Here is a 14,353-nt window from a genome sequence, read left to right on the forward strand (position 1 = left end):
ACCCAATAGTGACTCAGTAGCTTAGAACTTCAATCTACTGCAGGGTCAAGCGAAGAACACTCCTCAAATTTCAAAAAATACGTATGCCAAGTAGATCAGTAGATTCTGATCTTCTAATGATAAAACATGCAACGCAAAATATAATATATAGTACCTATAGTTCACTGTATGAAAAATAATTTAGACGAAAAAAAATTTAAGCCAGATAAAAATTGTTTTTCCCTTTTAGATCACATAATACCTATTTGTAATTTGAGGAATTTCTAAAATTCCGAATTTGGGCGTCATTTTTTTACGCACTGTCGTAAATGTCTTGTGAATACTGAATAATGCATGTGAATTCCTAGACGAAACATGAAATTTCAATAATAACGCATACCACATATTCATTTGTTGACAGTGTCTAATTGTCATCAATGTTGGTAACTCACATATTATATTATAAAGGTATAAGCCTATTGTCCATATTATATTGGACATTGCATTAAATTGCTTTCAGCCCAAGTAGGTCTGGCAAACACTATCGATGTTAAAACAGTCTAAGTTGTTCATTCGCTGATATATTGTAATTACATATTGTCTATTCCAACGATATGTATAAAACGGGATCCGTCGTCGTCGTTTAAATTCACTGCGCACATGGACAGTTGCGATTGGTTTTAGATTGCAATTCATGTTGCATAAGTATAATTTCAAAGGTCAAACAAATGAAAACTTGACAATTCACTTATCACTATCACACGTTAGAGAACCTTACACGGTCACAGAAGTTTTTGGTTATTGTTGTGTTCTCTGGTTAGGACGTATAGTTGATAACTATTGGATCATTACGCGACTTTGCATCAATAAAACCACAAAACGTTTTGGTTTGACCGTAAATTTCGAAATCCAGTGAATCCAGTTCTATTAAAAAAATAGTGGTATACCAAAATTCGAATTTTTAATGGCATTAGAATTGGCGGTTACTCGTTTTTCATATACACAATAAATTTGAATCGAATTTTACTGAGTAATTTATATACATAACAATAAAATATTATCTAACTTAATACACAAAAACAGCCATGAATGTATATATTACGCCAATATCGTAGTACAATATATAATATTAAGCTACGTGCAGCAAACTATGATTTCCCTCCCCTCCCCCACCGTTATAACATTATGTTCAGCAACATCAGTTGAGCACAGAACTTTTGTTTATCCGCATGTCAATAGATATAGAATGAAAACCATAGTACACTGTACATTCAGACTTTAGTGTTTGGATTTGCAGTCGTCTAAAGGTACCAAAGTTTGTTTTGTCAAATCGTACACCGCCGGGAGTTTGTATTTTCATCTCCGAGTGCAAATAGTAATAATAATAATAATAAAAATAAACCAAAAAGAAAATATCGGAAAAAAAATGTTTTTCCTTCCCCCTCACGCCGTGACCTAGTTTTTGACGATGATTAAAAATCTATTGTTCTTTTGTTTGTTTTTCTGGTTTGAGAACTTTATAGTATTCAATACGGCGATGATTAAACGCAAAAAAAACAGTAGATTAAAAATAAAAATAAACTTCATTCGTTAATCCGTCAACGCTAGCGAGTCCGACAAACGGAAATAATTCGAATTGTATTCACCGGTGCGTTACCATAATTGAAACATCGATTGGATTGCAGTGTACCTATAGAGTTACGCGAAGGTGGTGTGGGCGACGGAGTCTGTCGCCGTGTTTTAAAATAACGAGATTACGTTTGATTCGTTTGATTTTGTTCCACACTCGGCATAATAATATTATAACACTCATTTTTACAAACGAAAACCAAGACCGGAAAAAAAAATAATGATACGATAAATAAACATTGTTCGATTCACAACAATATTAAGAAATACGTAAGCGTCGATCATCGCAACGTATTATATAAATTGCACATACATATATAATAACCAGTGTAAGTTTACGAATTTTACATCCAAAGCACCAGAAAAAACTTTTGAAAATAAATTTGAAATTCTCCTGAAGTTTCTAGAAAAACGATTTTCCATCCGTTTGACATTAACTATCTGACCTTTCAGAGTAATATTTTTAAATTTCTAATATTATTTATTCATTTATTTCAACGGATCCATAATATCCTGTTACAATAGTATAATTGAATAATTCAACAAATAAATTAATTTATTATACAATAATAATAAAATAACAACAATATTATGTAAATACGAAAAATTCCGATTACATAATTATTAAATGATTCGATTGATTTAAAACAAATGCATTTTTTTTTTTCAATTATCCTATTGATATTATTATATTTAACGGAAAATTAAAAGCATAATTTACGTTTTAATATAATTTTTGTTGTATTCAAGAGACAATAATTGAGTTAAAAATTTAAGAGCGTAGTTTTCAATTAAATTATAATATATTAACCCGAAAACGATAGAAAACTTACTCAGAGGCGGACACTATACACTGCAAGCGTACAATCGGTCATCATCTGCACCACCTGTGATATACGAATCAAAATCACACACGACGTCTAATTTACCAAATACCATAATTTCTGACAAAAACGTTGAAACGTTCTTAGCCTGGACTCGACTGCTACAACCAAGATATTCAAATGTCTTAAATTTTCTAACCTGTGACATAAAATATGAATTTCCATAATATAATTATTATTATTTAAATATTCAAGTAGTTCAAGTTAAATACTGTACCAGTATTTTATCGTTTCCAAAGGTCGATTGCGTTTGTCTAAATATACAAAAAATAAAAATAAAAATAAATACCATAATATACTTAGATATATTGTACACATAATATCATAGCGCGTAATATAATAATCTACCTAACGTTGGTCCATATACCAATAATAATTGTTACTTAAGTCGATAAAATGCATAAACGATATTATAATATACATGTAACATATTACATTTACATTTTAAGTACGTATAATCATATCTCAAAAACACTTATTTTTCTTAACATTTTAGATTGTTTTTTTTTTATATATATAAATATTATTATTGTTCCTTTTGTTCATCGTGTGATTTGCATAACAAATTTATTTCAGAGAACGCGTATTCACGAGGCAGAAAATTGGTTTCTACGGGCGAAAAAATTGGCTCCCGGCGATGCGTCCGTGTACAAACATTTCGGTCGGTATATATATATATATATATATATGTGTGTGTGTGTGTATACTGTATACGTTATAAAATGCATTACGCACAGTATCAATAAAATTAATATTATAACGTATTGTCTCGTTTTCCTACAAAAAAATTCACCAAAAACAGCCAATAATATTGTCAAAGACAACCTGTGTAAAAAATGTTTGTCGGGTTTTTTATTCATCGTTTTTCACAGGAGTTTTTCTGCTGGAACAAGAACGGTATCCCGAAGCCGCTTCGCAGCTGGTGGAAGCCGTCGCGCTGGAGCCCGAAGACTATGACCTGACAGTGACGGCAGCCACCGCTCTCAGACAGGCGGGCGTGTCGCACCGGGCAGAGGACATGTACAGAAAGGCAGCCACACTCAGGCCACAAGTACGGCGATTTATAATAAATTCGTGTCGTTAACGTTTGTTGATTTTCATTTGCCCGCCGCGGAATTTGTGAGGGATCCAAAATTTATCGGCGATTGTGCGACGCGGGGATAACGGATGGATCTGTAAACGATGATTTGTAAACGTTTTAAATTAACCTGCACGAGCCCGGAAATTCGAAAGCGTAAGCGCCAGGGACTCTCAATTTTGGCGTTTCAACGATCCCATTCGGTACCCCGCCCGGACGTTTAGACGATTCGATATTATATTACATGCTATTATGCGAATGGCGGAACGATAGTGATCATTTCAGTATTTAATAATTAACACGTAAAAACACGAGCTGGTTTATTGTATGTGTCTTAGAACTATTATACAAGATCGGTACAGCTAGCGTAAACAATAATAATTGTTTATTTTAAAATGACGCGAATGGTTTGTGTCATCAAACTTTGATTTTTAAATAAAAATGTTTTCATTTTTAACTTAATTTTTTCTTCTATTAGAAAAATCAATTTAGCTTACGTATAGTAAGTATAAGCCAAACGCGGTAGGTAACAGTTAAAATCAAATTTTTCCCGTAAATTTTAAGCGTAAAAAAGTTGTTCGAGTTGTTTACGATAACTATAACGATTACAAATGTTCTCCATTATTCTCACAGTTCACGCCGATTTTTAAGACTCATATAAATATAATATGTTCACGTTATTATTATAATATACGGTCGCTTTTACCGTCCTCGCGATAAACTAAAGTTCGATTTTTATTTCGCCGTCGGAACGTCAACCATAACAACTCGACTGCAACGGCCGTAAACCCGATCGGGTCGTATAAAATATACTTTAATACCGTTTTTTTTTTTTTTTTTTTTTGTATATATTATATTCTATGTAATATGTTTATATTTGACTTAACGTTGTAAATATTACCTAATAATTCTCCTGTTGGCAATTTTTTTTTTTTATCACTCAAGACTATTAATGTACTCCCTGGCGCGGAATGAGGTAATTCTATCGCGTCTGATTGATGGTCAAAATTCAAAAGAGTCAATGAAAAACGTTCTGCAGCAAAACACACTGCTTTTACACAGCACACGTTTTAGGGAAGTTACACGGAATGCATTAAAATGCAACGTCATAAACCAGTTTTTCTTCAAAAATATCTGTTGTAAAATTTGTGTGATAAGGACGCTGTTATGAAAATATTATTATTTTATTAAGTACCTATATATAGATAGGAATATACCCCGTATCCCGTTTTCGGACGAAGGTTTTATTCATAGAGTTTCGCGAATGCACGTTTTTGTGTCGTGTAAGCGACATGTATTTTCTCGACGTATGTTTATGTGTTTGTGATTTGGAACGTAGCCGAAACGATAAGACGGCGCTTTATATTTTTCGTGACTTTCCATTGAAATATTTCTAATTATTGCCTGCAATTTTGGCCTCCAACCGTTCACACGAAAATATTAGGAAAAATAATTGATATTAATTCGATTGACTTTTTAGTAATTAAACGCTTAACGTCGTATTCGGCAAACAGCATTATTTAATGTTGATTTCACAATGACCGAAAATAATGAACAGTTTGTATGTGGTAATAGAAAATTAGATCATTATATTTCATTAATTAACTGTTTAAATTTCTTGTCCTATGATGATACAACCTTATGTTTTTTTTAATAAAAAAAACAAACCTATTTACTGCAGTAAATGTTGAGCCGGTGTTTATTTTTGAAAATGTGGATGCAAACCATATATTTTTATCGAATACGAGTCGTTTTTGATTTATTAGAATGCTAAATTTATTAATTATATCTAATAACCCTTAAAAATAATCTTCTAAAAATTTATAATATAATAATATGTAATGTTGGATAAAATAAATATTTAATTTTCTCGGACAATTCTTACAAATTATAAAATATTGATGGGTCAATATTATTTAAACTAAAAAGTATCAAAGATTCCCTGTTCCAAACCTATAATTTATAGTTAGAAAACAAAGTTGAATAATATAACTACTCGTTCAAATTTCTGTTTAACTGCATAAACATATTCAAAAAGGTGGTCTGGTTAACAATAAGTATACAAGTTAAAGGGGTAATAATTTAAAAAAGTCTATGTACTTGAAAATATTATGTTTCTCAAGTCTAGTAGAAATTCTAAGAATCAGAATTTAAAAAAAAAAAATAAAAACACTATCTAAGGAAAATATATGGTGGTGATTATGCTTAGTATTTATATTATAATAATTTATTGTGATCGATTATCAGTTGCAGGGTAAGTCGTAGTTGATGTGTTGGCATTGATGACGTCTGATGATTTTTAAACGTCACACACATAATCGTATCAAAAAAGTTTCAGTCGTCCGATCGCGTCGTAATCGTATTTATTATTACAATTATAAGCTTATTGCAACTTCTTGTTCATCGAAATTATGAGTGAAAAAATCATCTGCTGAGTCGCAGCCGATAATATTATAATTTATAAAATATTATGCGTTTTACCGGAAATTCGTTATTTATCGTATAGCTACCGAATATTATTACGATAATCATGTTTATGGATCACGTCTGGAATTATGATGCCGTCCGCAATATTCGCGGCGCGGCCAAGTTAGCGGAACAGGGGAAAGCGGGGAGGTTGGGGGGGGGGGGGGGGGGGTTCACGTCCAGAAGATGATTATACGGAAATTTCTATTTCGCCTGCGACGAACGGTTTAATTGAAAACACGCCCCTCTTCGGGTTTAACTCAGACGTCCAAAACTATCGTCAATTTTATTCCCACCCGAGCCCTACCCCCGACCCCTCCCCTGGCGCCATTCGCAGCTAGGTATAGTACAGACGTCGTCGGCTTCAAATCGTTTATTAACCATCACTACCCGACAACGATCGGGACGAACACGACAGCATTCGACCAATCTAAAATCGTCGCCGCCTATGATTATAATTTTTAAACGCATACACTGCTCCTTACTGTATACAGTGCGTGTAAATAATTGTAAAATATGATATACATATATATATATAATATATATGTATATTTCATTGGCATACCATTGCCATTTCAGCCACCCTAATAACTCACTGTAATAGGCGACAGTTGTACACTTTAACGAATAATAATAACATTTTAATATTGCAGATAGAATTTTAAAATATGTCTTTAAAGTGTTTAGCGGATCGAAAGTAAAGAACATCTATAACTTTGAGGATGATTTCTGGTAATGAATAAGTTCCAATTTATATTTTAGTAGTTAAAAGTAAAAATTTCATAGTGTTTTTAAAAAATAACCCAAAATTATGAAAATGTAATAAAACTCTAATGTTGTTTTAAAATCAATTGTTTGGTCACCTTGGGTTGGGTTAGGTTAATTTAACATATTCATTACTTTGCAGCTATCTCCTCGATTAGCGCAGATACACTCGACACCACTACTACTGTACTTCGCGACTTTTCTTAAATTATCGACGCATATAATATTATAAATAACTAAAACGAAAACGATGAAATCCGTCATGGATTTTACAGTGTTTTTTTATTGAAGTGCATCAATGGTCAGAAAATAGGCAAATAGCAATCACCCCGTTGAAAATGTTTGAATGTGCATAGTGCTCCGTTCTGGCCGATACGTCTCCGAATGCATTTATCTACTAAATCAAAATAGACCTTATCTGCTCGAGAGTTTAATACAAAGTCACTAAACATAATATCGCCGACTATAACTATTCAGCAAATGATGTATTTCCGACTAACCAAATTGTATGCACCAAAATAAAAAGTAAAATTTTATTATACTCTCAATCCATAGTCTCGAACCCAAAACTGATTATTTTTCGACGTAAAAATAATTTTATAATAATTTAGTACTAAATTCGTCCATTTTGTGTAAGCTAGACTGTATTGCCTCTTGTTCGTTTATAATATATTTATTTTGCGAAAAATGCGATTTTTCCAATAATGTTATCGTAAAGAATACATTTTATGGAGATACGCGAGCTATTTATAGCCATTAAGGAGATGCCACCGTTTTGTATGTACTATTTTTCGGAGTTACGACTATTGCGTATAGTTTGATATGCAATTCTCGTAAGAATATAATCGTTGAAATATTATTATTGACAAATATAACGTCAGTCTGCGCATGTAATAATTTTTAATATGTATTTTATATTATGGAGTTATACGTCCTTTGCACCGAATAAGCTGACACGATATATGAGTTGTCGTTCGACCGGAAAATCGTTACAACATAATATAATATCAATTGTTATTATTATTATTATTTTTTTTTTTTTTGGAAAGTTTTACCGTCCTAAAATATATATGACTAGTAAGTACCTGTATATATATATTGTGATATTTGTCATTTTTCCCCGCAAAAATTGATTGACTTGAATATATTATTTTATACGTACCTACATAAATACGTCAAACATAATATAATTATCATATATATAACAATATACGGTGGATTTATGTAATCGGATCATCCCGTTGGTACATGAAAGTAATATAAATATATATAATGAAAAATATTACTTCACGATACAATAAATGTTCAGAGTGAAACCTCTAAACTCCGGACACTCTAGGTCGTTGATTTTTATTTTTTTGCACTATTCGAAGGCGTACGCTATTCAGAGGGTTCAGTGCACTGTGTAGAAAATAATTTGTAATTGGTTCCCAAGAAAACGTCCACCTTGTTTCCGGCTATTTAGAGGTGTCCTTTAGGAGAGTTTTTTCGCTCGCCGTTATATTATTGTAATATTTTTGCGGCATTCGTCGTTTTCAGACAGGCGTAATTTAAATTTTTTATTAAATCAAGGGTACTATGTATTTTCTCATTTTAGCTTTTTTTTTTAAGAAGAAGAAGTTCTTGATATACATAAACACGAACATTATTTGAGGGTGCTAATTTTTGAAATCGTAGGTGCTAATTCCCCCTTAACCACCCCCCTATTTGTGTCTACGGATGATAGTATCGTACGAACGGCCACGAACAACAATAATTATTGGCGAGCTCGAAAAGATCACGAACCCCTCGACCCGTCCCCGTCGATTATACTGCTACTGGCAGTTACTGTGAAAACAACGTTTAGAATATTGATAAGAACACGTACACTGCACTAGTGTGGTAATAACACAGCCCTATCATCGCGATTGCATCTCTGTGTGGCCGTTATAGCGTCGCTTTAACACACACGTGCGATAAAATAGGTACTTATACTCGCAACATCGAATAACGTATAGGTATACAGAGGGAAACCGTCGTTTTTTTTTTTACTTTTTTTCACCTGCAACTTTTATTGCCATCGATTTTATACTAACTATTGTTTATTTAGTCGTTTTCCAATTATTAACCGACGATTTATTTGTCGGTTTCGTAGTCGACTCACTACGCGTTCGCTCACTGTCCGGTCCATCGACCACAATCTTTATGGTTCGCGCACATTTTGAAAATGGATACCCAAAAACTGCGATGGGTATTGGCGGCGGCGCACACGCATATTCGAAAAACCATCTCATTTATATATATTATCGCGATATTGAAGTGTGTATACTTTCAACACCTAAATATTTTGAATTTTTTCGGAACGTTTAGCTAATCTTCAAAAAATAAGTTAATTACAATATTATATATTCCGTAGATCGCCGACGATCGATTTTATAAAATAAAAGGGTCCAATATTATGGTACAAGTACCAATATTCAGCCAATAACGCGTTCACAATGCAGTAAACAAAAAAATGCACTTTAATTAATTTGATTTTGCATTCTACACGATAGCAAAGAATCTTTACGAAAGTTTGTTTTATCTTATAATATTTGAGCGTGTAAACTTGCGATGAAATATTTTATACAAAAACAAACAGCACAAATGGACAGATTTTTTTGAGAAATTTTGTTAAAATAGTTTTCCAACACTTACGGTATGCCACCAGAATTCAGATATCTGATGTTTTACATAATATTACGTATTTTTCTTGACTATATTATATATGATCATTCTTATAAACATTTACTATAATTATATTTAAAAAATGTAAATTGTTCATAATAATTCCTGCGTTGTTGGTTACTACTATATAACGTTCGTATACCGTGTTTTTAATGCTGTAATAAATCTACTGGAAAAAGGCAAAAATAGCAAAGCTACATAAAAGTGACAATAGCTATTGCGTGTAACCTATGGCTTAAGCTTTGTAAAGCGCTAATGTGCCTGTGACCATTTAATAATGATATATTTTATTTTTATTTTCGGCACAATCGACATTTACCGACATAGATAACCACAGAGCCACACAATCAAAGTGCCTTTTTTGAAGATACGACTACTGTACAAGCGATTCTTGTAAAAGTTTTGTATATGCTATACAAAATATATTACGCTCGGCCAAGTTGGCCGGGCCAACACTTTAATGCTTTTCATATTTAATTTAATTTTTTTAATTTTGATAAACATGGTACACGATAAAAAAAAAATGTTTCCTTTTCCTTCATTATTTTGTTGATATTTTCAATGTGTAGTAACATAATGTGCTTGAAACCCTTACTTCTAATTTTAAATAATTTTCTCAATGAAGGCTCTCTCAATTACATATCTTTAAAACCAGAATCAAGCAATTATAGAATAATTCTAGGAAGTTTTTGGAGTATCTTGTATTCAAGTGACTTTAGGGTAAAATTATACGGAATAGAAAAATACACAATGACTTCAAATCTTAATATTTTCACAAAAACCGAAACCCTAGTTGAGTACATAATATGAAAATAGATGCAATTGATGGAAAAAAACCAACAAGTCCGTTTATTTCAAAAATGCTTCTTTACTCGGAATCAAACAAAGAAATAGATTTGTACATGTTATGTCCAGTATCTTTTGTCGAATTTAATACGTTAAAAGTATGGTTATTAATTTTGAGTTAAAATTTCAGGGCTAGGTAAATTGGGTCCGAGATAAGCTTGGCACATTTTGAAAGCGGTAAATTGAGTCTTGGGAAAAAACAGGTAGTAGGTAAGGTGGGTCCCGCGAAATAAATATTGTAAGTCCCAGCTACTAATTAAAGAACTAAAAGCTACATTTCATTAGATTATACTATAATGTACTTAATTTATATTAATTAAAAATATTACTAATTAAATTTATTGTTTTTACTAATTTGTATTTGTAATATTTTTAATCAATATACCTAATACTATAATAGACTGAAATTTTATTTTTATATTATACATAATAATAATAATAATAATAATAATGAAAGGGGTGTATAGTGGCCGGGTGGATTAAGGCATCGGTTGCGATGTGCATCGTCAAAGGTTTGAATCCCTTCATGGGCTGCATAACCTTCCGGGCAGTTCATGCTGTCTGGAAAGAAAGGCTACCGCCCCACACCCGGGCATGGCTAAACCTAAGGGTGCCCATTCGAAATTCTGCCAAAAAAACCATCCACAAGTACCAAACCTACAGTTCCCTCCCCCACAGTTCCACAGGCTAATGGCCCTTGTTGTCGAAGCCTCAACCCCCTACCCCCCTAAAAAAAAAAAATTATAACACTAATTTTTTTTTTTTAATTAGTAGCCGGAACGGAGGGACCTACAATTTTTTTTTCCCAGACCCAACTTACCTATAATCTGTTTTTTTTCCCGGGATCCTATTTACTAATTCCAAATATGTAAAGCTTTAAAACTATTCTTTGATAATCTTGAAAATTTTCAAAAATCAACTTAACTGATTATTGCAACAAGCTTTTTTTTACTCATTTATCCTGAAAAATAATATTATAGAGCTATATACCATCGCATGGCATTTTATTGTTATTTTAACCATCGATTTCACCACTCTAAGTCCAAACGAGACCGATGATCCTCATCCTCCTCCTCCACCATAGCCCCCCCCCCCCCCACCACATATCTAACGTATGACGTACCACTTGGTAACCATCTCGCGTCTGTTGTGTTCACAGGACGCGAGCAGTCACAGCAACCTGGGAGCCATGCTACACCTGAACGGCAAACACCGCGAGGCATTATCCAGCTACCAAAATGCGCTAAGGATATCGCCTGACGACCGGACCACGTTGGACAATCTCAACAAACTGAGAAACGTGTTACGGCGACGGTCCAGAGTGGCGTGATGATGGCCACCACACATTGGCCGTGATGATTTTATTATACTGTAATAATATAATTGGTTAAATAATATTATGATGATAATATTTGACGATAACAAGGATGAGTGCAGTGTGCGGTTTTGTATTTAAGACGTAATTTTCTATATTTTTTTCTGCATATACCTATAATATATAAATTTATTTATTCGTGTACATAATATAGTATATACCATATTATATTAAATTATGATATTATAGTGTATACATATTTATATAAGTATGATTAAATTCTTATGTATTCAATTATATTATATTATTATAACGATTTTTACATAATGTAATTCTATAATATTGTGTAATGTAAATATTATTATTATAAAGTTAAATTTTATTTTACTCGCATAATCTACATAATAATTTTATTTTTATTTTTATTATAATATTAATGCAGTAAAGCCTCGGTAAACCGGATGAATTCAGACCGCATGTTGATTGGATCACTGGAGGTTTTCAAAAGTATATGGGTATAGTCAAATGACAATACATTTTTCCCATTGCCTAATTTATTACATTTAATAAATAAGAAAAAAATACATTATTTGCAGGATTTAACTTTAGATATTTAAATCTTCATAACGATATTTGTTTATTTATTTTTTTTTTAGTGGTTGTATTGATTTTTATTTCAAACGCGTATTCTTTGTATCAGATCAGTAACAAGATTGTAGATACTTTGAAGCCTAGTACAAGACAATATTTAGTGCAGTTTTATAATATATAAATAACATTGTACAAAAATCAATAGAATTAATATATTATTCATTTATTTTCATTTCCATAACCACTATGATGATATTATTATAATATTCTATTTAGTCGTGGGCGTGACAATCTAAACATGACGAATATAACACTAGTCTAAGATATTTTTTTTCAACATCATCCATCGAAAAAATCAAGGGCTGATAAAAAAAAGTGAAAAAGGGTATTCGGTATGAATAGTGATGTTCAAACTCGACCGTGGTTTTTCGAATATATCGGCAACAGGTTGATTTGGTCAATGAAATGGCGAAAAAAACATTACGACATAAAAATATTATAGGCATAGATCAAACAGGTGAATATTCATCTTATTACAATATACCTAAGCGTCATGCTTTCGACGAAACATAAAAATCACGAAACACAAAGTGCTGAAACGAAACCTCACGATAAATTTGTTCGACACGTCGTCGCGTAGTCTGTCACGTGGAATTTTTTCTACATTTTAAAACAAGTTTCTCGTTTCGTCTCGAAAAGGGTCTTATTGATATCATCATGTGATCTTCGACGATTTTATTATTATTATTATTTTCTTTAAAAACACGTTCTGGAAACAGTGTAGTACCACCCATCTGTTTTAATATTATAACCATTTCCAAATTATTTATTTTTGTTATCATTTAGAACTTACTGCTTTACTGTTTGTTGCAATCGTGTTTTTCTTTTATCGTTACCATGTTATTATTTTATTTAAACATTTGTCGTATATAACAGTCGCAGTGAAATAGAATATCCATCTGATACTTTTACGCTAATTTTGTATCATTATTCTTAGTTCTTATTCCTTAGTGGCAAGAAGTGTTCCTATTTTATGACGTTTCGTTTTATTTTTTGCTGTAAATATTTAATATTATATTATTATAATAAACGCGTAATAAAAATTATTATTGTATTGAATGCTGAGATATCTTATGCGCAATATGTAAAATGATTAATGTTTTTGAGACAGACCTTAACAAACCGATCACCGATGGTATTTTTCACGGCCGACTCGATTTATTTTTTTAATCCATTTTCGTATCAAAAATGATTTATAGTGTGTATTAATAATATAATAGTTTATTAACTTCGACGTTGCGTGATGGTGATATCGACGGTCAACCGTTGGACAAGAAACTGTTTTTTTTGAAATTTTTTTGAAATACAAAAAAAAAACACCATCTATGCTTTTAGTCAACGATATTCGTGATAATCAATATGTATCGCTGCCACGCTTGTCCTCGAACCGCAACTTTGGCGATAATGCGACGATGTAACACACCTTACGATGACGCAATGTCTATATGTTTTTAGATAATTTTATAGAGCTTCATCATCATCCAGACTCTGTGTGAATGCATAATATAATCTATTATTAAAACCATTTATGTAATATATAATAATAATGAGGTTCAAACATTAAACATTATTTATACGATAGTCACACGAGTACACAAACATAATAATGTTATATATTATATAATATATAAGTGTGTATTTATGTGACTTACATTACGTAATATTTAAAACAAATATTTAATATTTTGTACATTCGTGTAAAGACAATAAAATTAAGACGTCTTATGATTTGTTGGTGTTTTTGGTTTTTATTTTTCCTCCTCTCGTCCGTGATTTCAGTTGTTGTTGCCGCTGTGGTATTATTCATCTTCGGGCAGTCGCATCAAGTGATCGACGCTAACGCCATTTGCAGGCGGCGGCGGACAGCAGTACGGACTACCCTTGACGCTGGTTTTAGAGCAGTAAGGCGCGTCCGAGTTGGTCACACAGTACACGCCGTTCACCCTGCAATACCACACTTTTAAGCATGCATATTATTGTGAAGGAGAAAAAAATAGTCTGCAATATGTTCATTTTCAGTGTTGAGAAGTTAGA

At 32.2% G+C, this 14,353-nt stretch overlaps 2 protein-coding genes across 3 annotated transcripts in view; one reads left to right on the forward strand and one right to left on the reverse strand.

The window, feature by feature from the left end:
• Positions 1 to 14,047, forward strand: part of LOC107172986 (protein O-mannosyl-transferase Tmtc1-like) — a 306,219-nt gene extending 292,172 nt beyond the window's left edge. For both annotated transcript variants that reach the window (XM_089225406.1, XM_089225407.1), the window contains 3 exons: positions 3,069 to 3,153; positions 3,365 to 3,543; positions 11,513 to 14,047. In XM_089225406.1, coding sequence (XP_089081532.1) covers positions 3,069 to 3,153; positions 3,365 to 3,543; positions 11,513 to 11,683 — 435 coding nt within the window. In that variant the 3' untranslated portion in view covers positions 11,684 to 14,047. The remainder of the gene's footprint in view (positions 1 to 3,068; positions 3,154 to 3,364; positions 3,544 to 11,512) is intronic.
• The window catches only part of LOC107172988 (phospholipase A1-like), a 31,851-nt gene continuing 31,245 nt past the window's right edge, over positions 13,748 to 14,353 (reverse strand). Inside the window, exon 7 of the mRNA XM_015523326.2 lies at positions 13,748 to 14,263. Coding sequence (XP_015378812.2) covers positions 14,119 to 14,263 — 145 coding nt within the window. The 3' untranslated portion in view covers positions 13,748 to 14,118. The remainder of the gene's footprint in view (positions 14,264 to 14,353) is intronic.

The sequence above is a fragment of the Diuraphis noxia genome, unplaced genomic scaffold (assembly GCF_037042655.1).
Source record: "Diuraphis noxia isolate RWA-SAM2 unplaced genomic scaffold, SU_Dnox_SAM2 contig0004, whole genome shotgun sequence".
In the NCBI taxonomy this organism is placed as follows: domain Eukaryota; kingdom Metazoa; phylum Arthropoda; class Insecta; order Hemiptera; family Aphididae; genus Diuraphis; species Diuraphis noxia.